This window comes from Coccidioides immitis, assembly GCF_000149335.2.
Source record: "Coccidioides immitis RS genomic scaffold supercont3.5, whole genome shotgun sequence".
Classification (NCBI taxonomy): domain Eukaryota; kingdom Fungi; phylum Ascomycota; class Eurotiomycetes; order Onygenales; family Onygenaceae; genus Coccidioides; species Coccidioides immitis.
Window position 1 is genome coordinate 2,984,695 of NW_004504307.1, and position 26,706 is coordinate 3,011,400.

Sequence of the window (26,706 nt, forward strand, 5' to 3'; positions counted from 1 at the left end):
TTCTCCCACCCAAGCAACCTGGCACGACCTCCTCTTAGAATGCCACGGGAGCTTTGAACTTGAAGCATCATGGGATCGCTGATGCGACAAAAGCCGAAATGGACTTCCTTGAATCCTCCTCTTTTACGAACGCTCCAGGCCACAAATGCCTTCCAACTCCGGCAGAGGCCATTGTTCGTTTACTGAATTGCCGCACCACGCCTCGGCTCACAGCAGTCAAAGTTGAGCACCTTAGCCTTATTGTCAAGCTTGGTCCCTGTGTATGTTGCGAAAAGCATTTGCATAACCACACAAGACCACTCACTTAACCACTCAGACCTCAAACTCCTCCAGAAAATCCGATAGAACTCTGGCGCCATTCACAGACAATGGAGCCTCTAGGAAAATGGCAAAGAAGAGCCATCTGCATTCTAGTTTATCAATATTGAGAACCTGCGCTTTGACGAGAAAACGGGAGAGCTTTATATCGGGCCCGTCCACGAAACTGGCAAGGGGCCATGGAGTTCGACAACATAACTTATTTACTGGGACTATGCGTACCACTGCATGGAGGTCGCCGCCCTGACGGAAAGTCGTACCTCGCGGAGAAAGATCCATTCATCAACCCAACTCTCTGCAGCTACGCTCTATGTTCCTCCCGATAAGCCGATCCCGGGTCCAGATGGGTCGTTTTACCTGGCTAACTGCGAACTTTCAGACCGTACAGCATCCCCTAGTGAACGAGAGCTTTGAGATCCTCGCCGTGGTTGATTTCGAACTGTGTGAATAGCTGCGTCTCTGGAAGTTGTGGCACAGTCCTCTTTCATGGCATACCTGAACACCTGGGAATGCCCGGGCCCGGCTTGACAGATCCGGACGCGGCCAGGCGTTTGGCCGGCGAGGGGCCTGGTTTCCCGCAGTACAAACAGATGATCAGGTTATTCATAAACCTTCATTGAGCATGTTTAGCGATCGAGCAGCGATGAAGAGTGGGCAAACTGTAACGTACCCCTACCTGATGCGAAGCCTAGCGGCGTTGCATGGTAGTCTTTCGACTGGCTCTGTGAGTAGCGATGCCTTGCGGGGTTCGAGAGCCGCGGACGGTCTGGTCAACTGCATCCTGAGCCGCAATTTGATTTTGTTGGATTACATACACACACGTCTGTAGCATCTCAAGCTTTAGCTATCGCAGGCATCCGCAGGAAAAGATACATGCATCATGCATGCATGCATACAAAGTGCATATTTACATACATACGGCGTACTTTATGGAGTGATACGAATTCCAAGGACTTAAAGGAGTGAATGCATACGACGAGGCTGAGGAAACACCCCCTTGAAATCACGTCTATAAATCCTCCACAACACTATTTACAAGTACTCCGTACTTAATTTCTACGAGGCACGAACAATTAGGGGGAGGAAATAAGAAAATGAAAAAACAAAAGGGTAATACCAACAGTTTCGTATGTGCACAGAGATATGTATTCACTAGGGACAATAGAATCTTAAAAGAAAAAAAAAAAAAGGAATGCTAGAGGATCGCTCCTCGTAAATACAAATCCTATATTCATATGATATATCCACAAAAAATAATCTTTCCAAGCTCCTTTGGGGGGCCCCCCAAAAACACACCCGCTGTGAAAGATTAATAAAAAAGAGAGACTAGATCCAAACCCAAGTATACCATATCCCCACCGAAAGGAAAGAGTGATGAGCGTGATATATCCCCTTCGACGGGATTCAAAGAAACCCGATATTATCCAGCATGTGAGGGGACTGTCGTACTTCCGGAACCAGTACAGTACAAAAAGGCAGAGCGGGAAATAGAACGAGCACAACGAGCAAAGCCCGTTGGTCGCTGACACAGCAGCGCCGAACGTTGAGGAACAAGGAAGAAAAGAGCGGACAGTGGGGACATCAGTGGTTGTCGAATGCTTCGCGTTGTCGGGGGGTGGTAAAGTGGTTGCTAAATTCCGGAGTCCGACCAGGGGCCTTTGTCAAAAAGGCCAAGATCGGTGTTGATAGATATATTCGAATTCAAAGGCTCGGTTGACAAAAAGATTCGTATATATCGTGCCGGAAAATCGAAACCACTTCAACGAAGACAATCAAACATGGCCCGGTGTGGCCAATAATCCTCCTCCTTCTTCATCGTCCCCAACCCCTGGGCTGAAAGTGTCCGGTGTGGAACGAATCTACATAACAATGCACTGGCCTCCGGAGCCGCGAGCGAACATGGGGCCTATTACCTGTTAGCTTTCGAGGTCGAGCAAACGGAGCAGCACCCGCTTGAGGGGGTATTGAGGAGGGAAGATGTTAAAGAACGTAACGAAAGGGAGGAGCACGAACCGGTGGTCTCTGGAGCCTTGGGGGCGACGTAGTTCTCCATTTTGATATTGGGAAAAAGGATTGAAGTCTCTGAAAGGAGTTGAAGAAGTATAGCTTTCGTGGTTATCAACGTAGACTTGTCGATCTTGATGATGGAGAGCAAAGGCCATTCATGAAGGATCACGACACGGTATTTATAATTGATCAGTCTTCTCCTCAGTTCTCCGGATGAGGGAATGCGTATGCAGAGGATATTCTTCAAGCGGAAACGTGGATACTGCAGTATGAGCGATTTCGTGGCACGGGTAAGTGAGGCAAATTCTTCACACAAGGAGTGTAAAAAGCTAGTAGAGGCAAGAGAGGCGCAAAATAGTATAAAGTAAAAGATAATTAGAAGCTGCTTAAGGCATCGTTCCAGACAATCCTTTATTGCAGAAAGAAAGATATGCAAGCGGAAAGGAAAGTTAATGATGAAAGGAGAGGCAGAACAATATGATGAACAAAAGCGGATGATCAATCACAGTGAAGCGTGGTCATGAGACATTTAAATACTCATACATGGACAGTGCAGAACTCCATTTAGGGTTCTTGGTATTGTTCTGATGAAGATGCTTCCAGTGAACATATGGCATGGAAATTGCCGGGGCCCTCTCGTATCGCCCAGCTGGGTCAAGCAACACAGCTGGATGGTGCCCAAGATTGAAAAGCCTGGGCGGTTAAGCATGTCTCTGCTCTGTAGTAGGGGACGCATAAAATAGTGGATACTGCATTTTTTTTTTTTTTTTTTTTTTTTTTTTTAGCAAAGCATCATGTGCTCCTCCACACTCTGAAAACAAGAATTCCATGCCTTGCAGATTGGGAGAGACCCTCCGCCCAATCCTGATCCAGCACCAAAAAGGGAAGGAAAAAAAGAAAATAGTATATCCCTGTTGACGAATGAGGATTGCAAACTACACAATCCGAGCAGTTCCGAGAGACAAACGATCGATGGGGCTCACCATGGAATGGGGACAGCATGATGAACAGCTGATCCTGCACAGGCTGGAGGGGGGGCTTTCACTCATATCCATGCGCCTCGGTATGCGGCTTAATGACTACGTTAGGGCAGCGAGTGTATCCAGAGGCAACCAAGAATCTAGGCCCGAAAAGCAGCCATCCTTTGTTCTAATCAGATGTCTTGTCGCAAGGAAAGGATGTGCTCTCTTTCTCCATAGGCCGCAGTGCTTGGCTATCTGTCCCCATTCATGATGACGAAGGCGAATACGGGAAAGAAAACACAGCGGCAACACAGCAAGTGGGGGGGGGGGGGGGGGGGAGGGAATGTAATCATTTAGACACCCTCCCTCCACTTGGGTGATTCGAGTCAAGATCCCTGAATTCGGCAGCATAGACTGGGTATCACTGAGCGCCGGCTTTCCATCCTCATTCGCCCCGGGGGATAGGGGTGGGTTAGAGGCAAAATAGCAAGAGTGGGAATCAAGGGCCGGCAGCCACGCCATTCTTCGAGCCAGGAACGACGGGCGGGGGCAGTTTCATGGATCTGATTGGGAACGGATGGGCTGTGAGGATCCCAGGGGAGGCGATGGTCAGGAGAAGCTCAGACTTCCAACACGCACAACGCAAAGGAACGTAAAACAAGGAAGAGAGAGACCTTTGTTTCCCAGCTCCGAGGTGAGGATTCCCGGACGATGACGTTGGGGGCTCCATGTCAAGACGCCAGTGAAGGCGCATCGTAGACGCCAATCAGCGCACATCCCAGCTTCCCGGGACCAATGCAGCCTGAGTTGAGCAGCAGCAGCAGCAGTAGCAGCGGCAGGGAGTTGACATGGACTGAGTTAGAGCTGAACTGCGGTGAGGTGAGGTGAGGTGTCGATTGACTTTCTCTCATTTTCCACTCTCGGCCGGCGATGGACGACGCGGTGAAGTCGGGCAAAAAAAAAAAAAAAACAAAAAAAGAAGTCCAACCGCCGAGGCCACGCTATACCCGATGCGGTAATGACACGTGCAGGGATCCACCGCCAACGCCTGTTCCGCCCGCCAATCAGAGCGCGTCTTCGCCAACATCAGGTCACGTGCTTCTCCTTGCTATTGTTCTCTGCAGGACAATAGTAAGCCGGGATTTGCACGCCTTTTTGGTGGGCAAGCAGCGATCAAGGCCGAAGCGAAGGCCAAAGAAGGCGAAAGGACGAACTGCGGCTGGGATCTGGCTGGCTCGCTGAGACCGACATGGCTGAGCGATTAAATCCTGGCTGTCCCAGTGGCTCGCTTTCAGCAGGTTTGGCCGGGCCACAGGAATGTACAATCTTGGTCCCCGGTCAGTGAATATCCAAGACCTCTGAGAACAATATCAACCCAAAGAATATGTTTTTTTTTTTATAATTATTCTTCTTTACAAATGCTGCTTCTGCATTCGTCCAGAGATACGACAAGTCAGATCTGTGCACAAATAAAGAAACCCAAAAAAAAAAAAAAAGGAAAAAAGTATATGGACATCAAATAACAAGGCCATGCACATCAAATAACAAGGCCATGCACATCCAAGGTCAAAGCAGCTCTGTAACACACAATCAGCGTCCCACAGCCACGGAGACCGGTTGTATAGCTAGTGTTCGGCCAAAGAAGACTCAGCAGCATCCCAAAGCATCAACGGTGGGCATTGGCACCAAAAAAGGAAACTCAAAACTTCTAACCGAGAGATGGAGACAGCCACTCATGAGCCGCAAACTACTCATGTGTAGATCTCCTCCGTGAGCTTGTTGAGCCCAATCCCCTCCTTCGCAATGTCCTCTTCAATCAAAAACATCAGCGGCATCTCCACCAACGTCCCCTTCACCTTGCTCAGCTCCTCCTTAACCGCCCGCACCCCCTCGGGGAATTCATCCCTAATAACGTGGCCACACTCGTATTTGACGGGAGGTGCAGGGGTGAGCCCCTCTCCTGGAGCAGGGGGCCCTCCCTGACATTCTGGCTGCCCTTCCTTCTGCTTCTTGACCTCTTCCTTGCGGAAGTAGTACTCGTAGAACTCCTTATAGTCGTTCCAGTTGCGCACGGTGTCGTCGGGCACCGCGTGGAACACTTTTCGGTACACCTCCGTGTTCTGTCTGGCCCGAGAGTTCCACAGGCTCTGGAACGTGTCCGATAGGGGGTCTGCGACCACGCGGTCTTCGGGAGAACCGAGGTCATACTGGTTTGGAACTCCCACCGGCTCGAAGTTGGCATCAGGACGCTGATAATCTTGTGCAGGAATGAGGCCGAGGTGCTTCCGGCACAGCTGTCGTCGAAGTGTTGAGGCAAATCGGCTCACCAGGTACGGCTGGCCGTTCATCGACGACTCTATCGGGGATGGGTCCTGAATGATCACAGCAATCTCAGAGTCGTGCGAGCCCAGCTGGGAACGATCGTTGATGTTTGCACTTCCACAGATCACCGTTCGGTCATCCGCAATCAACACCTACAACAGGGTTAGCACTGCTGCCACATACCACGGAGTGAACGTTGGACTACTCACCTTGGAGTGGACGTAGAGCTCCTCCGAAACAAATGCATCAATCTCTGCCAAGGCATCGTTATGTTCCCAAGGCACGTTCCGGATATCCTCTCCTCCTAACATATAACACGAAGCAACACTGTTCCATCGCCCAGACGCGGAGCTGCCATGCGTCACCTGCTGAGCGGCTTGCTGGTACTGGCCATACGCTGATGTGGTGTCAAATGCCGGCTTCGACCCAGTCACGCCAGCGTCATACTGGTGTCGAGCAGTTTCGTAGCTAACCCCGCTCTGTTTCTCAGCAGTCCGCATCACGCCACTCGCGTTGATGCGATCGTAATTCCTCAAGTTGTAGAAGCGGATGTACTCCATGGGGTTGACGCCCTCTTTGGCGATCATCTCCATGATGCTGTTGCCACCGCGGTTGATCGAGTCGTACTGGAACTCCATAATTGCCCGAGTGCCCAGGCTGCCCTCGTCACGAAGATCACCAGGGAAGCCGGGGACGGCGGGGATCACGACAACGATATGATACTTCTGCTTCGCCCTTGCTGCACGCAGGATACGTTCGACAATGGCTGCGCCGATCTTGTTCTTGACGGGGGCCTGCGAGTCACCGGTCGCCGTGATGAAGAACTGATTCTCGATGTAGACAAAGTGCTCACTCTCTCGGATGATGGTACAATAGGCCTCTGCGATCGAGGTCTCGGTTTGTTGGGTGCCATGGCTCCACTTGGAGCAGCTGCGGACGATCTGGCATCCCATACGCACTCCGGACTGGCCTTGGCCTGGCTGTCCGCTGAAATAACGATCCTGGTAACGATGAACTTGGCCCGCCAACTGGGTGCGGAGGACGTTTCCAAAGTTTGTAACATCGGTCCGCAAGCTGCTGAAACCACGGCTACCTTCCTCTTGGGAGCTTGAGCCGTCGAAAATGCCCCGAGTCTGGGAGTGCGATGGCCCTTGGCCCGGTGGAGGGGGGAAGTAAGGGGCCTGGGTCGCACCTGAAGTCTGGGTTGGACCAGAGTGTGAGGGAGTCTGCGACGCGCTCCACTGCGGCTGGTAGCCGCCGCTGGATTGCGTTTGCTGCGGGGGTGGACCACCAGGTGGTGGAGGCGGGTACTGTTGTCCCGGCTGTTGGTAGGGCTGGGCGCCAGTGCCAGTGTGAGGCTGGCTTTGTCCCTGACCATAGCTTGGAGGAATAGGCTGACTCTGAAATTGTTGTTGTTGTTGTTGTTGCTGCTGCTGCTGCTGCTGCTGGCCCCCTTGGTGATGACCCTGATGCTGCTGGGGACCGGTCGAGGATAGAGGACGCTTGTAAAGTACCAGTTTCGAGTATCTGGTATCCTTTCGGACAGCATACTTTTCATCATAAATAAAATTCCAGCGGTCCACGAAATGCTTTCGCAAGTCTTCGACGACCGGCCCGTGCAAGCTGACAGCAACGTCAGACCAGCCCATCCGCGGGCTCGTCTTTCTGTCTAGCTCGTTCTTCTCCCAATGAACAACATCCTGAAAGTCTAGAATACGGGCGTTGTTATAATCTTGGCCGGGGAACACGGTCTCTTTGATGTCGTTGGGGTGGACGTCGGAGATTGAATGATGATATGTGTCCCAGCGACCGAAGCAGAGATCCAAGCCTCCCATAAATGCCACTTTGCCGTCGACAATGCAAAGCTTTTCGTGGTGGGCCCAGTAAAGAATGACGTTATCGCTCATTCCATAGATTCCTTTCAAGGCGTCGCCGGAGAGCTTTGCGATTCCGGCTGGGTTAAGGGTTAAATTCTGGAGAGAAGATATCACTCCGCTGTGAAGAGTCTGCCTATCGGGGAGGTGGTCTGGGTGCCGGAACACCGCGATGTTGGGATGCAAGTCCTCTAGATGGTGTTTTGTGTGGGATGATGACACTAGATTGGTCGTCGAATTAGCCAACTTTTTACTCCACCGCTGGTACTTATGCACTTACACGAAAGAGCCTGCGTCACCTCCTTATACACAATAACGTTGACTTTTACACCCCTCTGAGCAGCAGCCTGAAGCATGCGGTCCACACGATACTGCTCGTTCTTTGAAGGTGGGCGTCTTAGGTACAGCTCAGGAGACAGCCACCCTATTTCGTTGGTCAGTCAATAAACAAAATATCACCTCCCTCTTCCCCCCCCCCCCCCCCCCCCAACAACCAAAGCAACAAAAAGCTCTTAAACATCGGAGGAAAACTCACAGTCCAAAATCCAGATCGACTCTTTCGCCGTCTCCAAAGCCCTCGAAACTGCCCACATGTACGTGCACCCGTCAACGTACCACTTTGCGTCATTGTGGTCCCGCTCCGGTGCAAAGCTGCCATATCGGGCCTTTTCACCGGCCTGTGTACCCGTCCCGTATGTAGCGTACGCCTGGGGGTCAATACTCGAGCCGAGCTTCTGTGCCAGATCGGACCCGATACCTTGAACCTTGCCGAGAAGCCCGGAGACGAGATCGGATTTTGGCGGCTTCGCGCCTTGAGAGGATTGAGGATTCGGTGATTGGGTCGGGGCATACCCCCCTGGCTGCTGATGTGGTGGTGGTGGCCCTTGGGAAGAAGGTTGGCCGTAACCCTGGGGAGGAGGATGGCTCTAAACTTTATGATCAGGACATATTGTTTCTGCAATCAGAACAAACAAAAACAAAAAAAAAAAAAAAAAAAAAAGAAGGAGAGCAAGAACACAAGTTGTCGTACAGGATATCCTCCCGGGGTATTGTAATGAGACTGCTGCTGCTGTTGATGCTGCTGCTGTTGTCCTTGCGTGTGAGCATTGTACTTATCGCGAAACTTGTTGAATGTATCCCCGAGCAGACCTCGAGTGCTGCTTGATTTCTGGCCCGGATAGTCTCCATAGGCCATATGGTCTTCGTTGCCCGCCATGATTATTGCTTCAAAAGAAAAAGAAAATATGATATGGATGTTCAATCGATCAGGTCAACGATACGCTCAGCTGAAAAGGGGGGGGGGGAAGAAATAAGACGGATTGTTGTCGAACAAGGGGGATGTGCGGGGAGCAAAACACGAGCTGATTCTGAGCGAAGAGGGGTTCAAACCAAGCAACGAATATCCCTCAATGTCATTCTAAATGTGTTCCAAAAAAAAAAAAAAAAAGAATAAAATAACTTGCAAAAGAAGAATCTTCCTAGCTTCTAAAGGTGAATTGATCTGTTTTTACACATGAGAAAGCTAGCTCAATACGTGTGCAATGGGCGCATTGGAAGGGACTCCGAACGGAGGGGCGACGGGCTCTGTGGCTGAACGCAGCTGAATTGTGGCGCAGCAATGGCGGTGATTGGCCATATTAAGGTTTGTGCCGAAGCTTCTTTTCAGCCCCTTCAGCTGGCCTGGGAACACATCCATTTTGACGGAGCGTCGGCGGACAAGCACGGCGCAGCATCCATGCCGGTCTGCGATCGCCTGCTTGGCGTTGAACGGTGGATGCTTGCCCTCTCTTACCCCCCTGAGTTCTCTCCGCTCACAGGACGAGCACAGAGCACATGCGCGACGACGACTTGCATCAGAAAAGGGAATAAGGACTGTCCGTCCGAAAGCACGAGGGTCAAAAAGCCACATTCTAGGATCGATGTTGTTTGTACGCGGGTGATATCTACATTTCCAGAATCAAAAAATAAAAATAAAAATAAAAATAAAAATAAAAATAAAAATAAAAATAGGAAAAAACAAGGGGACGTCGTTCTTTTTTTCCTCAGAAATGCCACTAGAGAATCCATGATGTTTGCGCTGGCACGACGGAACCGATTTGACAACTTTTCAGTGGCCGCATGGAAGGTGGTTCGAAAAATCCTGTTGCCAGACGATTGCCGGAGAATCGTCATGCGCAAGCCATTGTGTGGTCCACAGTTGGATCATGGTATGATCCTGATCAAAATTCTCTCGTTTTTCTTTTTTTTATTTCACTCCACCTTCATTAAGACATTAATCGTGATTCCAGTTCATTACTTCGCCGAGCGAACCCATCCCAAGACTTCGCCTGCTTCAATCGAGCATTATCACACCGTGACAGAATCCAGATTGGGTTTAGAACGATGAGGCTGACAATCCAAAAATCCCGCCCCCCCCGCGGGCGTGTCCAATTCCCAATATAAACAAGGACACCTAAAACATCTATTGACATTGGAGAGAGCTGTGTTAGCATTAATGTCCAACATTTGGAGACCAATGCTTGAATAAAGTATGTTTTTTTTTTTTTTAAAAAAAAAGGAACTACAGACGAAAAAGCAACGAGAATGGCCAGCAACAGACCTACCATTAGAGGGGTATCTCCTTCTTTTTCAGGCCATTTTTGAAACTCCAAAAGAACGCATACAACACCTAAACCCATTCGTTGTCGTCGTCGTCATTCTCCCCCAAAGCCCCTCGCTTGGCTCCCTGGTATTTATGAGCGGAACGGCGGTATCTGGAAAGAGGAAACCAACATGTCGTTCCCATTCGACAACGAGAATGTGACATTAGGACTGGGTCCATCTCGGCCAGTCAGGAGCCAGTCCAGTCGGCTGAGCTTCTGATATAGCAACGAAGGAAAGTACAGGAAGAGAGCCCAGACCATGAGCGATAGGACGACCAGGATGAAGGAGTTGAAGATGAGTTTCTCGCCGGGCGTCATGACATAGACGCCGAGGGTGACCTCATAGCGGTAATATTCTAGACGAAGCCGGTCGACTCCCCGTTTTAGGAGATTAGGGCGGGGGTAGGTGGCGGCAGCGGCTCCTACAGTGTGTCCGGAAGGCGAAGGGGATACCTTTGCAGCAGCCATCGACGAATAGTGCGTGAAGAGGTCATCGACAAAGGCTGGAGGTTGAGGCTTGACATGGGTGGAGGTGGTGGAAACACACAGCGATTGCACTTCCGTTGCCATGTTGGGCGCGGCCTGGAGGGAGGGGTCTGTACGCGGTGTTCTCTATAGCAGAAGGTGCAATGAGGCCTGTCTATGCTCGCCAAGTGCGACGCGTGCGGGAACCTTGCCGTGGACTTTTGTACGAGGAAAGCTACCCGTCAGGTCGATTGCGAAACGACACAAGAGAGGACGAGTCGCCTATAGAGTGGTCTATAGGAAACAGGCGGAACGGGTGGTGGGGTCCCCAGGGATTGACGATGCGCACCCCTGGTGTTGAAATCGACACGCTCGACAGCAACGAGGTTGACGTCAAAATGGCCCTTTTGAATTCTGGAGGAGCAACGACCTGATGGGACTTGCCGCGCGGCGGAATTGACCGGAGATAGGTAAACCCCAGAGAGGGTTCTTGGGGGGGCTGTCAGATTAGGATTAGTATTACTTGAATGTCTAAAGACCAACGAGCAGTGCAGGGGGGACGCTGGTTGAGAATGCAGAGATGTTTAAAGAAATAACAACTATAGATGGGATATCCGATGAAGAAAAGGAAAAAAAAGTTTCTTTTATAAATAGAAAAAAAAAAAAAAAAAGAAGGAAAAAAGAGAATATGGATGCAAAGTGCAAAGGTTATCAACGCTGGATCTCGGGTATTTCGATACTACAGTAGACTAGAATTAATTAACCATGGGTACGGGTGATGTGGCAGAGCTCATTCGACCCGGGGTCTGGCATGGAGACATTTCTTTCCCGCAGAAGGACTTTTTTGAGGCCATTCGGGGAGAAGCAGAGCTGCACAAGAAAAGGCCGCCCTTAGATGGAGCTTGGTGAGACGGTTCAGCCCAGCATCCGGATCTCCCGGGTGATATCTAAGCATGCTGGCCGGCGCTGATTGGCCAATTCTAAGTGTTTTGGACATCATCACAAAGCTTCGGAGATAGATCGCGAAAGTCGCCAGGGTCTACACATGGGGGCAGTGGGTATCTCGATCAGGCACTCGCTTCGATTTGAGATTACCATCCTTGTCTTTTCCTTCTTTTTTATCTTTCTTTTTAATTCTTTAATTTTTTGCTTTGGATGGCTTTCGGTGGAGGCTTAATTTTGCAAAATTAACCAAAAGAGACTCCTTTCAATGGAAGTGTCTGTTTTTGCATCATCGACAATGCCACAGGGCTGGCTGCCAAGCGCCGCCGCAACGTGCCATTGGTGGTTTTGTGAGTCTGTGGCGGCTCGTTGTGCTGTTACAGTACGTGACGGCGACGAGGGTGACGCATGAAGCCAAGAACGTCAATATAAGGTACTTCTTCGCCGGGTGAGGACGAACGACAGGAAGCAAGGAAACATCCATAGTTGAAATAAGGTGCTCCGCTCACCTTTCGTCGGAGCCGTCAATGCTTGTTGAATTGAGAATTTTTTTTTTTTCCCCTTTTTTTCCCTTATTTTTTGACATTCATATCCAACCATGAAGAATCCGTGTTCTAGGTCTAGAAAATGCACAAACACGGAGTACCGGGTACGAAGAGTGTACCTATGTTACGGTACAGCGTCACCATCTGCGTATCGAACGCTGCTTTTTCCTTTGTGGAGCCCAGAGCAGCCGGTGCAGCATTCTGGACGGGCAGCTTGCCGTAATTCCTGGAACCAGGGTCGATCCAGATGTTCTTCAGAGCAAGAAGCCACCATTCATGTTTTTCCCTCCAATCTCCCGTTGACCTTCGTGCTAAATAAGCCATGGCAAGCTTCATGGCTAATATGTAACCTGCCTTTGCATATCCGATTCCTCAGAAGGGAGATGACAAGTTGCCAACGCGTGCCAGACCGTTCCTTGGACTCCGTCTTCCGTTTTCCGTACTCCGTATACGGGAGTACATGTTACCGACGGCGGAGTGGGCCAAGGTCCCATAAATTTTGATCGACAGTGACTACTCCGTGGTTATAGACGCAAATGTCGGCTGGACTTCAAATCGCGCCGGGAACACGGAAGAGGGGACATATTCCGAGAGTGTCCCGGCACCAAGGTTGTTGTTTGGGGAAGTTATACAGATTTCATACAGCGTACAGAGTATAAAACTGTCCAAGAAGTGGTGGTGAAGGCCTTTGTCTGGAATGCGGAGCGAAAAGTACATATCAGTTATCCAGTGTCAATAAAATAACTTCTGTGACTCAGTGGTTACTGTGACGATGCACACAATCCCTGCTGTTGCAGTCTGGACAGTCGTGAGGTCGCTGCACGGAGGAGGCTCGGAGGACGTGTTGAACGGGTGAACTGCAGTTCACTTTCTTTTTCCCCGGGAGGAAAACCGGCCCGTGCTTACTTAAGGTAGTTCACCACTAAACAAGCCACACCACTAAACAAGCCAAATTTCGCCAAATGCTCCACGCAATGAATTTATTAAATATCTCAACAACCAGATCTTTATTATTAAATAGCTATTAAATATTAAATAAATGTATTCTTTAAAGCATAGAAATTAGTATAGTTAGGAAAATAAATGGGTGGATAGCCTAATATTACAGCCAGAGTGAGAGATTTGGGGGGTAGATAGGAAAGAATTCAAAGGAATGTCAACAGTAGATTTCTTGGCTAGAGAGTCTAATGTCTTGCTAGAGATGCTTGTAGAGCTCTTACTTTCTCTTTTGGAAGGTTGTATAGACTCTCCACAATAAGGCTCTTTAGTAGGGGAGTCCTTCCAACAGCACTTTGAAGCTGGTGCTTGAAGCTCTGACTGCTGGCATTTATTAGCATGTTCAACTGTCTGTTTTTCCTTCTCTGCTAGTTGTAAAGCCTTCTTCTTCTTATAAGCAACATGTTGTGCCTCTCTTTATCTAGCATGTTTGATTTTTTTGATCTCTTGTTGCTTCTGGATCTTTTTACAGGTATTCTTCTGTTCAATCTGTCTTTTTTCAATATCTCTAGCAGTCTGCTTCTTTTAAAGCTCTTGTTGAAGTTTTGTCTCTTGTATTTAAGCAATTTTATCAGCTTTTTCAGTCTCTATTTCATCCAGGCACTCACATGTCTTAAGAACTTTTGTTGAAGACCAGAACTGTGCTTGACTAGAATTATTTCTATTGAGTAGGCCTAGAGGCTTGTCTTGCTTGTGGTGTTGCTTCTCCATCACTAGAGTTAATCTTAGCTGCTGATTCTTATGTTCCAGCAGTTCATTATGAAGAGCAAACTGCTTACTAGCTTGAATAACCTATCTAATACTCTGCAAATTTAGGCTGTGCCAGAGATGTATATTCTTGATCTCTTGTTGGAGCTGGTGCATATTGCTAGAAATAGGAGGTTTAACTGGCAGTGTAGAGGCTTGAGCAGTTTCAAATTGGTGTAGTTGATATTGAGAATTCAGAGAGTTAATCTCAGTCTTTGCAAAGCCAGTAAGTATATTCTTAACTGTTAAAGTCTTCTTTCAAGCCACATTGAATAATCTCCAGAAATCTCTTTTTGTCATTTGAATATAGCTCATTTCTTGATGTAGTAGTGCTTCCAGCTCATTGAAATATGTCTTGCCCAGCAGCCCAAAGATTCTAACATCAAGAGATTACAAATAGTGGGTTGAATGCAGCAGAAGAATCATAAGAAGAATCTTTTTACAGTCAGTGTATTTGATAAATTTCATATTTATATGGGAGGAATGGCCATCTAGTAGAAGCAGATGTCTTTCTTGACCAGCTTGTTTCTTAGTATGCTGATTGAAAATCTGTTTCAACCACTCCAGTTCATATTCATTATTGCTCCAACCATTTGTTGAAGCTGCAAAGTAGATCTATTTGCTTCCATCATAATCATCTAGCCATGTATTCTGGAGATCTCACAATTTGCTCTGGTAAATAAGAGCTGGAGGTAGTGCAATTTCTTCAGCAGAGACTGAGCAGAGTAATGAGAGGAATTCCCAACTATCATTCTGAGTAGTGGCATTCTTTCCAGCTTGTAGGGCTTTAATAGAGACTAATTGCTTTGAGGCATGACAGAAGTCTAGAAGAAATTCTTTTTCATTAAAGTTGTAGATGTTTGAGGGCTCAAGATTATATTAATTAATTTTCTGCTCCAACTATTTCATAAGTAGTAGTCAAATAGTTAGCCAGCATCAACAACTGCAATTGCAAGTAATCAAATAAATCATCAAATTACAAGCATATAGAAGTGCTTAAAGTACTGATAGTTATCTGCTATCTGCCTATTTTGATTAATTGCTTTGAGATAAATGCATTTGATCTTGTCATTATACTACTTGCAAAATTGATTAACTCAGTTGATTCCAATATCCTCTTCTGTCATCTCTTGTATGATATTTTGTAGGATCTGAGGTGTAATGGCAAGGCCACAGCTAGAGAGCTTGTTTATATAATTCAGAAGCTCTGTCTCCTGTATATCAGAGAGCTTTTTCTTATATCAGGAGGCTGCTTCATCCTAAGCAAGTTGCAAGTCTTTATACTGTTAGTGCAGGATCTCTCAGTTAACTGAGTACTTTCTTGTGGTTGCAGTGTAATTTGGGGTCTCTTGTGATTCAAGATCTTCAATTGCAAGCCTAATTGAGGTGTTGTTGACCATGTTGTTGCATATTGAATGTTGAATGTTGGAGGAATTTTGGTGGTGGAAGATTTGGCTCGTTTAGTGGTGTGGCTCGCTTAGTGGTGAACTACCTTACACATCAACAGCCTTCGGGAGATCAACACTCCCCCATCGCAAAACGACGCGTCAAATCCGGACCACCTCGACGATTTGCGTGGCGAACCGTGACGAGGATAAAGATAACCACTACAGGTTCAAATCCAGGAATAACATAGTTAACTGCGCAGAGTTGCTGCGAAATTGGTCTTGCTTGTCCAAGCAGTTCAACTGGTTCCAGGGAGACTGCATCCCTACCAACTGCGGGGAATTAACAGACAGACAGGCATTTTTGCCAAGTTACGACGGAGAACGTGCATAGTTCCCGCAAAAGAACGTGGCAATGGAGGACCTCGAAGACCCTCTTGTCAAGGCTTTACCTCCTGCCACTGACTACCTTAGCTATCTCACAATTCTTGAATACCAGCTGACTCCCGCCCGCCTCCCCACGCTTCATCGCCTCCTTCAGGATGAAACGCTGACAACAAACATTGGCTGGGACCTCGTGCAATTGTTACTTCCATTGCTACCGGCATCAGAAGAATGCCTCCAGGATATTTCTAGATTGGGAAATCCACGAGAAGTCATCCTCCGCGTTTCAGACGCCCTGATGACGCTGCACCCTTCGGATGATGAAGGAATCAGCGATCACGAGGAACAAGGTGTACCGCAGGGCAGCCCGGCAACATCCCTGCATGCCGCGGAGAAACGGATTCCACTGCATATTTTGCAGTTCAACAGCCTCGTCTCCATGCTCGCCACTCTGCACTCCAGGATAAAAACCAAATATCCAAGTCGGTTTATTGCTACCTCTCTTCATGCTGCCCTGGAAGCATATACGGAGTATCCCACGGTTGAAACCACCGCAGCGATACTCGAATTTTTAAGGGATATATCCGGCAACAAGAGGCCGGCTCTTCCCCCACGAAATGCAGGCGAGCAGCTAGTTCCTCGCGTTACCAGGGGGTCAGCACCAGACCCCGAGGCGGAACCGCAGTCGGATAATGCCCTAGCACAAGAGAGAACTTTGACGCAAAGGCTGGTACAGTTCGGACTTATAGAAGTGCTGAAAGCGTACCTTCTATCTTGCACAGATGAACAGCCACCAGGGATGCAATGGGCCTTGCGGGTACAAGAGAGACTCGATCCGGGTGCTGTAACCCCAGGTCTCAGCTTAATAGAGCATTTTAACCAGGCAGAATATGCTAAGGAAAGAGATTCAACTATGGGTAAAATAATTGTAAGGCTTTTCTTCGATTTTTACCTAATTCATTGCTCTTTCCTGACATAATCCGTAGGCACTATCCAGAGACTTTGGGTTGGACACAAAGACCTTACTTCAGGTTGTTCTCAATCCGGTCGAGGACCATGATGCGCCTCTGGATTTTGAGGCTATGCCAAAATCCCCTGAGGATATTCCATTGGAACGACATGGTTGTCTCATCCTGCTTTCGGCACGGTGTGCGACTGCCGCTCTCTTCGGGTCAACAGAGCCTAAGATAGACATACCCATGTACCCGGATATCTCTATAATTTTTGCAAATTTCCTAGGGAATAACGAGAAGGCAGCTGCGGAAGAACAGATTGCAACTCCAGGTCCAGGTCCACTGCTCGATTCTCTCCTGGCTCTCGCCCTGACATCCAGTCACTACGGCCCAGACAGCGCCCCTCAAGCCGAATCTGACTTTAATCAACTCATTTTGGCTATGGTGACGTGTGTACGCGCCCCACCGATGCGCCCAATCAGCCGCATCGAAAAGATACCTTCTGAAATTTTCCGTGCGAACCCCAACGCCCAAAGCAGGTATAACCTCATTCTACAAATATTCCACGATGAAGGCCTTAAATACGCAAAGGAATCCGCCCTAAACTGGCTGAAACAAGAACTCCTCGACCCCCCGGCCGGCCCAGATGCATCTAGCCCCTTTACAGACGTGGAATCATTCGCTACTCTCTTCAAATCTCTCTACAGTCCGCCTCCAGACGATTTCTCCAATCTACCTTCTTCGTCGACGCAGGTTATATTGATCGAGTGGATAAAGTTCACGAGCCGGGAGGCTACTTTTTACATTTTGGCTCTTAATTTCTACTATTTCCTGTGCAGATCAGAGGCGTTGCGCGAGAAGCTTCAGCTCCAAACGTTGGTTCCAGAATTCACCGAGAACTTTCTTCTCCCGGTGAAGAAGTTTGCACAAAGTATCCGTGATGATGCAGGGGTTAGCGAGACGGTTGAACGGGAACTGGACGAGAGTATACGACTGATGGGAGAATCCGCAGCCGATGTGGTCTTACATGTTATCGGGGAAATTGAGAAAGTGGGCTGGAAGGATTGAGAGTAGAATCACAACGATCGATAATTGCCTTCTTTTTTTTTTTTTTTTGTTTTTTTTTTTTTGCTGACGGAGATAACCAACTGACACAATTAAATTGAACCTAAGCTGGCCTGGGTAATTTTTAAACTAAGTGATGCTATCTATACCTCAGGGTATAATCGATAAATCTGCGTCGTAAATATTATTGGTTTTGTTTTGCTTTCGTTTTGATAGAAGCCGTGTCGTGATACTCTCTCTGTCTTGCCGTTGTCACCATTTCCACCCTTCCGTAGCGACGATCGAAAATTTCAGACTCTGGACCCCAAATCCATGGCAAGGCGCATACAAAGTAGACAATACAGCATGCAAACTTTACACACGGAATATATTCTGATCACCACGCCGAATCTTTTACCTCCAGCGCAAGTATCCCCACCGTCCAAAGAGCGACCTCATTAGATAAACCATGATGGAGGGATATTTAATTCATGTTGGGGTCTTCTTTTAGAGAAATGCGAGAGAGGTGTGACCAGAAAAAAATAAATAAATAAAAATAAAAAAGCTCCTGGCGATTATCAGACCTGCGTTTCTCCCCGATAAACGCGAATCTCCGGTCTCTGCCTCACCCTCAGCCTCCCCGTCTGCGGATCGATGAACATGGACGACGCTCTAGCTCCGGTCGACCGCATGTTCCCGTTCTCCAGCCCGCGGCGGAAGCGCTCTAAGTACGGATTGTGCTCTAGCGGTTCGGAATCGAAGAACTCCACCAGCTCCTTTCTAAGCAGCCACGGTAGACCGAAGATGATGGCTCGAAATTGATCGGCTTCCCTACCCGCGGGGCTATGCTGGAATCCTGGGGGCACGTTGGTGTGGTCGTCGAATCGGAGTGAGGAGATGAGGACGGCTTCGAGGCAACGAAGGTCATCGACGGTGACGAAGTCGATGCCGCGCCGTTCGACAATGTTCTTAAGCATGCCAAGGCAAATGAATTCCTGATGGGCGCGGTGGGAGCGTTGTTGGCGGGTCACGGCGTTGTCTTCATCGGGAGGCTGTGTCCTGCTAGCAGCCATCGTGGCCAGTCCTTTGCCCGGGCAAAAACGGGCCAGCTCTGTGTGTATGATCGATTCGGCGTCTATATCACGATCAATGGCTTCAGAGGAAACTTCATCGTGGAGCTATCGATCTCTGTATCTCGATAACTCGTGGGCTGGAACCCTGAGGTCATTTCATGCACTGATAGCAGGCGTGTCAATGCTGAGCTTGAGCTGAAAAAGCGTGACGTCAAGACCAGCCGCTTTGAGTTCGCGTTCTGGCCGCTTTTTTTTTTTTTTTTAAAGATGCGGCTTGCCCAAGCTCCAGAACTTGCACACTCCAAGGTTCGGGGAACAATTTCAAATCACGTACCGCGGGCTTTGCATTTGCCATAACCAAGAGCAATTGATTCAGGGGTCCGTTGTTCTAGCCCAACTGTTGATGTTGACAGATAACGCAATCTGTACGTTATTCCTCCAAGACAGGAAGCAGATATACTTAGGAGTGTATTTATAGCAATCAGGCAGTGATGTCTCTGAACCTGAAAGCTTGAACGTAAACTGATAGATGATCTAGACGGCTGCTCCCCTGAAGGTAAGCTATATAGATTGATGGCTTCACAGAAGCATCGATGAAGAAATGTCCTTCTTCCACTGAAACCAAAGACTAGAAATGACAAGGCACGACAAGGATGACACGAAGAGACACACAACACGGACATTTTACGCTTTACCACACCCATCCTCGTTTGTAGGACAGAAGAAACATGGTCACATATTCTGCTACTCAAGATAGAGCCTATTCCCTCCTGTCCAGACTTCCACTTCTTCCCTGCGCCCATGTTCTGGATCGAAATTGGCTGTAGGCTTAGCTATCTCTGGGGAGGGCGGTGCAATATCTCTCAAATCACAGACCCTCCTGGAATTAAACTGTATTCTTCCTCATCAAACTAGGACCCAAAGTGCCACCAGGGAAATTTCTCTGTGTGCCGAATTACAGCAGAGGGTAATTCCTGAAGCAATGACTGATGGAACACGTATGTGTCAATTTGGTCCATTGATCCCGTACAACTAACAAAAACAAGGTAAGACAATGGGCTTCGCCCGACCCTTCAGTGAACAAACAGCAGGAAAGGGCATGGGTAGGTTGCGCTGTTTTGCTGAATGGATTGCGCTTTTTTAGTATAAACGCCCCAGACAGGAATAAAAATCGTCACCGTTGCTTCGAAGCTACAGGGCCCACCCCAAACCCACCAAAACCTATCCAGTGGCCGAATGTTTTTCAAGCATTGTTGGGGCATTCAAAAGTTATCGCCCAAGGTCGAGTTCTGTTGGTCAAGGAGGCGAAAAGCTAGAAAATGATCGAAAAGAGGCGATATTTACATATGTACTCCATATTCCGTAGACCCAACATATTCTATAGATCTGCAAATCTCTGGAGAACTATCCCAGTATGGAGGATGGAGAATTTACCAGTTGGAAAGCGGTCCACTTCAGGCAAAATAGGGCGCGGGACGGAAAAGAAGATCCTCCAGCACCTCAAGCTGCGGGGCCTGGGGCTGTGGCTCCGGCTCCTGAATCCAACCGCGTCACTCCAATTTCAACCCTCTGGCTTCTTGAGCAAGCCAGTCAGCTTGCTCATCGTCTCTCCCTAGGAAAACAAACGCCTGTTTTGGGAACACCGTTCCTTGCCTGCAAGCTTAAGAGTCCAGAGTGACGACAGATGCAAAGGCAGTCCAAAGTGGGGTTGTCACTACGATGGCCCCTTTGATAGGGAAGAAACATGTGTGCAATCTTATGATTTAAGGCCCACAGCACTATGAGCTGAGGCTCTGCTGCCATGCAATTCAAGATTATACGTATCTTGAAGCATTCGGGGACGGGACCCTGATGGCCCACATGCACTCCCGAAATCTCTCAGCCTTATTTCGACGACAATCACAAGGTCATGAGTCATTGCATTCCAGTGTGATAAGGATTCCAGAGTTTTATATGTAATAGAGGATATTGAAACCGAACATCTTTTTCGCCAAGGACGCGTGAACAGCCCTGACTTGTCTCATCTGAGAAACGTACGGTATGCCAATACAAAGCACACGCAACCTTCGACCATACAAGCAAGACGAACCGATCTTCTATAATACCACATCAGCATACGGTAGCGGCTGACTACAGCTCTGCACAACTTCTCTTACTGCCCCTTTAGGCATAAGGATGGCTCTCCCTCATAACTTAGCTTGATACTCGGGGTACGGCAAAGGGGCGTAAAAACATCCCCACAACGAAGCTTCCGCATATTGGAATGCTCGAGATCGGGTAGAGGAGAAAAGGCGCTGCGAACGGTAGACCCGCAGAGGGTCAATCTCAACGGTGTGCTACATTCAGTAGGACAACTTCCGAGCTAATGGTGACTTTGGACGCCTCCGATGTAGCAACTTGTGTCTCATGAAGCTGAGTTTCATGATGTGAAACGAACTTCTGCACCCCTGGTCGGCAATCGTGCAAGAACCACTGCGCATTTGGAACATCAGGTCTTAAAAAAAAAAAGTGAGAATCGATCCGGGACGATGTTATTGGGTTTCGAGACGCCGTAGGACTCTCGACTGAACGACGTTACCACGTGCGAAGAGCTAGTGGATAGAGTTTCTCGAAGATCTCTGTCGTCTGCTATCCTGAAGCGATCCCCTGTCGTCTGACAGGTGCAGCAAGTCCGGTAGTAGTGTGGAGCTGCTGAAACTCGTGAGCAGACAAGAACCCCATACTCCGTAGAAATGAGAAACACAGCAAGGCCGCCGTTTAGTCGCCCGGCAAGAAGCAGACCCAGAACGTGCTGCCGGCTCAAGTCACTCGTTCTCTTTGCCCTTAGTTATCTCAACTCCAGAAAGCGGGTGGTCAAGCCTTGAGGTATCATCACGTGATGTGTGGCTAAATTTAGGTTTGGCTTGGTTACGTAGCAAAGACCCAGCAAGTGAGGCTGTAACAGGATCTTCATTGACTACCCCCATGTCATCTCCTTCAGCTGTGCTGCTTTGTCCGATCGCTGTTGTTATATCACTCCCTTGCTTCCCGCCTGCCGTCCTTCCTTCGTTTTAACAATCCAAGTCGCTCACTTCACCCCCGCCCCGTCCGCCTGCCGTCGCCATGGCCGCGAACGAGTACTACAACACCGGCTATGCAAGTCAGCAACCGTCCTGGAACCATGGGCAAAGCCCGAGTTCCGCCCAACCTTATGCCAACACTTACGGCCCACAGCAGAGTCAGTATGATATGAATTCAGACCATGATCTTTCAGGTGGTGGGGGAAAATACAATTCCAACGATTACGCAGATGATATCCCGCTGAAACCGAACGCTGCTTCGCAGCCCGGAAGGCCTGAGTGGTCGGACGTCGAGACTCATTATTCACCTGCTCAGTACGCGAACGCCTCTCCTGTACCAGATGCCCCGATCGGCGATCCAAAGCGCAGAAGACGGAGTCGCTTTAAAAAGATACCATGGGTTGTCTACATCACTTCCATCATTCAAGTCGCCGTCTTCATCGCAGAGATCGCGAAATATGGTAAGCACTTTCCACACTTTGTCCCTGCGCTTTTCTACGGCTTGCTGACACAGGCTTGCACATCAGCTCAACTTACCGGATCTCCCATCATGATTCGCCCGCAGTTTAACCCCATGATCGGACCTTCGCCGTATGTCCAGATAAATATGGGTGCGAGATTCGTGGCCTGCATGCGGAATGTGAAAGGCGTTCAGGATGCTAAAGAGCAGATAAACTGGCCCTGCCCCCAATCTACAAGTTCCGATCCGGAGAGCCCAGACAACAAGTGTACGCTCTCTGAACTCTGTGGACTTGGGGGTGTGCCAAACCCAAGACCTGGCGGGTCTATCAACGACAAGGACGAACCCAATCAGTGGTTTCGATTTATTATCCCGATATTCCTTCACGCCGGTCTTATTCACATCGGCGTTAATCTCCTGGCACAGTTGGTTATCGGAGCAGATATGGAAAGGAGTATCGGCTGGTGGAGATTCGCCATTATCTATTACGCTAGTGGGATATTCGGCTTCGTGTTTGGTGGTAATTTCGCTGCGCCCGGCATCGCCTCAACTGGAGCGTCAGGTTCCCTGTTTGGGATCCTGGCATTATGCGTTCTGGACCTCCTTTACAAGTGGAATAGCATCAGGAGGCCGATGACGTATCTTTTGATGATGATTCTTGCCGTGGCTATCTCCTTCGTCTTGGGATTACTGCCAGGTTTGGACAACTTCTCCCATATCGGCGGATTCCTAATGGGCTTGGCGCTTGGTATTTGTTTGATGCGCTCTCCTGATACCTTACGCGAACGAATTGGTGCCACCACACCGTATATGTCTGTGGACGGATCTCCGGCTGAGAGCGCCAAGAAATTCATCAAAGAACCAGTTGGGTTCTTCAAAGGCCGCAAGCCCCTCTGGTGGGCATGGTGGCTCTTGCGAGCCGGTGCTCTGGTCGGCATCCTGATTGCCTTCATCCTCCTTCTCAACAACTTCTACAAATACCGGTCAGAGTGCTCTTGGTGCAAGTATCTTTCATGCCTGGTTAGTATTGTTCTCCTCCATGGTAAACACAAACATACACTGACCCACCATCAAATATAGCCGATCAAGAATTGGTGTGACGTGGGGAACATTGGAACCACAACCACAAGCCCTAACAATCGTCGTGGCTTACTTGTGTCTGCGTAACCGCGATTGGATGACTAGCCCTTACATCCAAGTGCTGGCGACTTGTCCCACCCAACAGACCAATGAATATATCGATACCCTCCCTTCCTCCTCCCATTGATGACGTGATGCCCGATTGTACTTGTTTCACATTTTCTTGTTAATACATATATATTCGGGATTCTCGTATGTAATTCCTTTTTTTTTTTTTTTTCCCTCGTCTTTTGTTTTGTAATTGCACCTTTTTTCCTTACTTTCTACTATGGTGTTTTTGGGGTGATGGTTGGCATGGCGCAATAGGAGTGCTAACCTTTTTGTTTGATGCACTGGACTTTAAGCATACTGGGGTATATAATAAATGTGAACGCTTTGTATTAACTTGAAAACTTCTTCGGCAGTGAAAGAGGCTCGGGTTGGCTTAACTAATTACATTGCATAATTTAGGTGCTATGGCAGGCAGGCACAATACCTATGTCTATGTTACTTAATACTATCCCTCGAGAGAAGCGAAAAAAAAAAACTTGCCATTGTTCCATGGATATCATTTCATTATCATCCTGCGATGATATCTGTCGTGCCGCAACTCTTTTCATCCTAAATATTCTAGGCAAGGCCAAGTCTAGGCCTTTGGAACCTCCCACTCAATCTCCTCTCCCTGACCGTCTAACCAAGGCAAGCACGCATCCCATAACCTCTGAAACTCTCCTTCGCCCACGCTCATAATCCTCTCCCAATCATTTCTATCGTTCCTTGAATACCACACCATAAACGCCGCAACCAACAAGTCCGCATATCCGGCCTTATCACCCTCGAAGAACGGACCGGTCTTCTGCTTCCCCGGCTCGCCGCGCAGCATGGTCCCGAGCGTGGACAGGATCTCCGTGACAGCCTCCCATACACGTTCGAGCTCGTCACCCCTGGCGGCTAATTCAGGGAGCGGCTTGCCGAAGAGCTGCGCGCGGGTGCGGTTGAAGTATTCTTGGCCGCGAGGGTCGAGGTAGGCGGGGACCTTAGGGAGGCCGATAGGGGACTGTTTGGCCATGATTTCGGTCATGAGCTTGAGGACAGCCATAGCGAGCGGGTAGCTTGCCGGGGTCGGGAAGAGGGAGGGGTACTCGGGTGCTGGGAAGGCGGATTCGAGGTGTAGGGCTATCTGGAGGCTGTCGCTGATGGCAAAGTGGGTGGGGTTTTTGGCGGAGAGGGAAGGCTTGTGGATTATGGCGGGGAGGGCGTAGGGGACGTATTGCTTGGTGACTGGGGGAACGGAGAGGGATTGGAGAGTTGGGGCGATATCAGGGTAGGAGAGGAAGGATTGAGTGTAGGGGATGCGCTTGAAGTTGAGGACGAGGCGGGTGCGGAAGGTGTTGGGAGACCACGCCTTGAGGGGTCCTGCGTCGAATCGGTGAGCGACTGTGTCTTGGGATAAGATGGTGGGGTCGCGGTGCGTACATACCCTCATTGATGCTGGTGATGTCGAAGAAATGGACCTTGTCTTCTCCCGCCATGGTTTCTATGTCTCTCTGGTCTGCAATGCCTGGATGAGAAGGTAACGTGCAATTGTGCCCACGGGATCTGCCGGGACGAAACCACGTTATTTATACCGAACCCCACCAACTGTGACGGACTCTCGGCTTCTCCTTATTGTCGGCATACCGTGGGGCGGAGCACGAATGCCAGGGACTCCGCCACGGGAAAGCGGGGTTGCGGGGATGTTCATCCTTCCCGTTGCTTCCGACGACGGACATATATTAACCACATGATATTCCCGGGGTACGGGAATGCAGCTCCTTAGCAGCAATCACAGGTGGACAGGGAGGTTCTCAAAAACAATCCTGGAAAAGCATGTGTCGTGGTGTCGAAAAATGGCCTTGACCTTAGGTAGTGTAACCAAATAGGTCAATGGGGACCGGGTACCCTAGATTTAACGAGTACATTTGTAAACTCAAGAGCGGACGGCCCGACCCGGAGCGACCCACGTTTCCGCCTGCATGGGACGTGCCTATTGGACAGTAAGCCGAAAGGGAACTCGACGAGCCTCTAGCTTTCCGATGAGGTAGATACGGGCAAAGCTCCAATTATAAAGAATTAATAACTACGAAGACTTTTGACATGAGGACCTGATAGTTGAACACCTTAAAATTTTCTTTACCCGCACATCAATGCATGTAATACAGGATGTCAGAAACTAAAACCCCGTTGCCGGCACGAGGCCGCCTTTGTTGTAAAATACAAAAGCACAACAGCAATCCAACCTCTTTCGCCTTCATCCTATCCCATCCACCCATGTGTGCGTTGCTTATCAAGGAGTGGGAGCAGAGGTTTCATGGTACAGCATGCTAGCTGACCAATTGGGCTGCGAATCCCCACGTCCGCATCCCCCAGCACGTTCCGTGTCAAGAGGTGCTTCGCATACGCCGGTATTGAAGCCACAGCATCCAGAAAGACAGTCCGTATCTTTGCTACATGGACCAGTAATGTATTGTTTTCCCGCACCGCCCTGGCCTGCTGTTGGTTGAGGGCTTTCTTGCGGTTGCATTGATGACTCTGGTGGCGGAGATGTTGATTCTGGCGGCGGAGCTGATGACTTGGGAGGAGATGTTGATTTTGGCGGAGCTGTTGATTCAGGCGGCGGAGCTGATGACTCGGGTGGAGCTGTTGATTCAGGCGGCGGAGCTGATGACTCGGGTGGAGCTGTTGATTTTGGCGGAGCTGTTGATTCAGGCGGCGGAGCTGATGACTCGGGTGGAGCTGTTGATTTTGGCGGAGCTGTTGATTCAGGCGGCGGAGCTGATGACTCGGGTGGAGCTGTTGATTCAGGCGGCGGGGCTGATGACTCGGGTGGAGCTGTTGATTCTGGCGGCGGAGCTGTTGTTGTGGGTGGCGGATCCTCCCTCTTGACATATCTGAGTCGACGGGAGCGAAACCTGCACCCTCTGAGTCGTGTTTCAGGAGTGTTGTCGCATATGTTCAATTCTAAATCACAACAATTCGAGGCGCAGTCGCTATGTTCGAAGCATTGAACAGACATAGGTGGAATCCATACAGCAATGGCTGGAAGGAGCACTTTTCTACTTGTCAGCTTCAATATGCAAGAAGACATTACGTGAAAATTGAACTCACAATTGAAGAGAAGAAAAGCAAAGACAAATCCCTTGTGAGTGATCATGGTTGGCTTTTTCCAAAATATACTAGAAGTCAAGATAAGTCTACCAATGGGTTCCAAATATGCTGTGATCGGACCCCGATGATATTTCTGTGGACTAACGCATAGGAACAGGAGTTTGGATCAAGGTGGTCTTTTTACTCGCATTTATACCTGCTGGCCTGCGACAATTCTCATAAGACTTGCGAACGGAACCACTACCATTTGAGGCTTTGGGGG

At 49.0% G+C, this 26,706-nt stretch overlaps 12 protein-coding genes across 12 annotated transcripts; 6 read left to right on the forward strand and 6 right to left on the reverse strand.

Moving 5' to 3' along the window:
• Positions 1 to 98: 98 nt before the first annotated feature.
• On the forward strand, positions 99 to 565 carry CIMG_12356 (uncharacterized protein; the record flags this gene model as incomplete). Its single annotated transcript, XM_012358352.1, has 2 exons — positions 99 to 260; positions 317 to 565. The coding sequence occupies 2 exons, from the start codon at positions 99 to 101 to the stop codon at positions 563 to 565; spliced, it is 411 nt and encodes a 136-aa protein (XP_012213775.1).
• Positions 566 to 1,441: 876 nt separating this feature from the next.
• On the reverse strand, positions 1,442 to 3,019 carry CIMG_09480 (uncharacterized protein). Its single transcript, XM_001239858.2, has 2 exons — positions 2,332 to 3,019; positions 1,442 to 2,224 (listed from the first exon to the last, which is right to left on the reverse strand). Exons 1-2 carry the CDS (start codon positions 2,478 to 2,480, stop codon positions 2,131 to 2,133), a joined length of 243 nt encoding a protein of 80 aa, XP_001239859.2. The 5' UTR covers positions 2,481 to 3,019; the 3' UTR covers positions 1,442 to 2,130.
• Positions 3,020 to 3,309: 290 nt separating this feature from the next.
• On the forward strand, positions 3,310 to 4,552 carry CIMG_12357 (uncharacterized protein; the record flags this gene model as incomplete). The annotated part of the gene is made up of 5 exons (XM_012358353.1): positions 3,310 to 3,388; positions 3,483 to 3,604; positions 3,775 to 3,981; positions 4,047 to 4,171; positions 4,420 to 4,552. 5 exons carry the CDS (start codon positions 3,310 to 3,312, stop codon positions 4,550 to 4,552), a joined length of 666 nt encoding a protein of 221 aa, XP_012213776.1.
• Positions 4,553 to 4,657: 105 nt separating this feature from the next.
• On the reverse strand, positions 4,658 to 8,913 carry CIMG_09482 (phospholipase D active site-containing protein). Its single transcript, XM_001239860.2, has 5 exons — positions 8,514 to 8,913; positions 8,019 to 8,409; positions 7,764 to 7,907; positions 5,819 to 7,704; positions 4,658 to 5,761 (listed from the first exon to the last, which is right to left on the reverse strand). Exons 1-5 carry the CDS (start codon positions 8,697 to 8,699, stop codon positions 5,039 to 5,041), a joined length of 3,330 nt encoding a protein of 1,109 aa, XP_001239861.2. The 5' UTR covers positions 8,700 to 8,913; the 3' UTR covers positions 4,658 to 5,038.
• Positions 8,914 to 9,101: 188 nt separating this feature from the next.
• Positions 9,102 to 9,869, forward strand: CIMG_09483 (uncharacterized protein; the record flags this gene model as incomplete). Its single annotated transcript, XM_001239861.1, has 2 exons — positions 9,102 to 9,690; positions 9,772 to 9,869. 2 exons carry the CDS (start codon positions 9,102 to 9,104, stop codon positions 9,867 to 9,869), a joined length of 687 nt encoding a protein of 228 aa, XP_001239862.1.
• On the reverse strand, positions 9,397 to 11,227 carry CIMG_09484 (uncharacterized protein). The gene is made up of 2 exons (XM_001239862.2): positions 10,087 to 11,227; positions 9,397 to 9,944 (listed from the first exon to the last, which is right to left on the reverse strand). Exon 1 carries the CDS (start codon positions 10,693 to 10,695, stop codon positions 10,216 to 10,218), a length of 480 nt encoding a protein of 159 aa, XP_001239863.1. The 5' UTR covers positions 10,696 to 11,227; the 3' UTR covers positions 9,397 to 9,944; positions 10,087 to 10,215.
• An 863-nt stretch (positions 11,228 to 12,090) lies between these two features.
• Positions 12,091 to 12,831, forward strand: CIMG_12358 (uncharacterized protein). The gene is made up of 2 exons (XM_012358354.1): positions 12,091 to 12,355; positions 12,454 to 12,831. Exons 1-2 carry the CDS (start codon positions 12,131 to 12,133, stop codon positions 12,571 to 12,573), a joined length of 345 nt encoding a protein of 114 aa, XP_012213777.1. The 5' UTR covers positions 12,091 to 12,130; the 3' UTR covers positions 12,574 to 12,831.
• A 2,578-nt stretch (positions 12,832 to 15,409) lies between these two features.
• CIMG_09485 (uncharacterized protein) lies at positions 15,410 to 17,610 on the forward strand (the record flags this gene model as incomplete). The annotated part of the gene is made up of 2 exons (XM_001239863.2): positions 15,410 to 16,517; positions 16,576 to 17,610. The coding sequence occupies exons 1-2, from the start codon at positions 15,621 to 15,623 to the stop codon at positions 17,608 to 17,610; spliced, it is 1,932 nt and encodes a 643-aa protein (XP_001239864.1). The 5' UTR covers positions 15,410 to 15,620.
• A 73-nt stretch (positions 17,611 to 17,683) lies between these two features.
• CIMG_09486 (uncharacterized protein) lies at positions 17,684 to 19,163 on the reverse strand. The gene is made up of 2 exons (XM_001239864.2): positions 18,216 to 19,163; positions 17,684 to 18,154 (listed from the first exon to the last, which is right to left on the reverse strand). Exons 1-2 carry the CDS (start codon positions 18,657 to 18,659, stop codon positions 18,071 to 18,073), a joined length of 528 nt encoding a protein of 175 aa, XP_001239865.2. The 5' UTR covers positions 18,660 to 19,163; the 3' UTR covers positions 17,684 to 18,070.
• Positions 19,164 to 21,670: 2,507 nt separating this feature from the next.
• Positions 21,671 to 23,682, forward strand: CIMG_09487 (DHHC zinc finger membrane protein). The gene is made up of 3 exons (XM_001239865.2): positions 21,671 to 22,179; positions 22,246 to 23,198; positions 23,259 to 23,682. Exons 1-3 carry the CDS (start codon positions 21,762 to 21,764, stop codon positions 23,343 to 23,345), a joined length of 1,458 nt encoding a protein of 485 aa, XP_001239866.1. The 5' UTR covers positions 21,671 to 21,761; the 3' UTR covers positions 23,346 to 23,682.
• Positions 23,683 to 23,737: 55 nt separating this feature from the next.
• On the reverse strand, positions 23,738 to 25,183 carry CIMG_09488 (glutathione S-transferase). The gene is made up of 2 exons (XM_001239866.2): positions 24,778 to 25,183; positions 23,738 to 24,713 (listed from the first exon to the last, which is right to left on the reverse strand). The coding sequence occupies exons 1-2, from the start codon at positions 24,827 to 24,829 to the stop codon at positions 23,944 to 23,946; spliced, it is 822 nt and encodes a 273-aa protein (XP_001239867.1). The 5' UTR covers positions 24,830 to 25,183; the 3' UTR covers positions 23,738 to 23,943.
• A 440-nt stretch (positions 25,184 to 25,623) lies between these two features.
• On the reverse strand, positions 25,624 to 26,352 carry CIMG_09489 (uncharacterized protein; the record flags this gene model as incomplete). The annotated part of the gene is made up of 1 exon (XM_001239867.2): positions 25,624 to 26,352. The coding sequence occupies one exon, from the start codon at positions 26,350 to 26,352 to the stop codon at positions 25,624 to 25,626; it is 729 nt and encodes a 242-aa protein (XP_001239868.2).
• Positions 26,353 to 26,706: the final 354 nt, after the last annotated feature.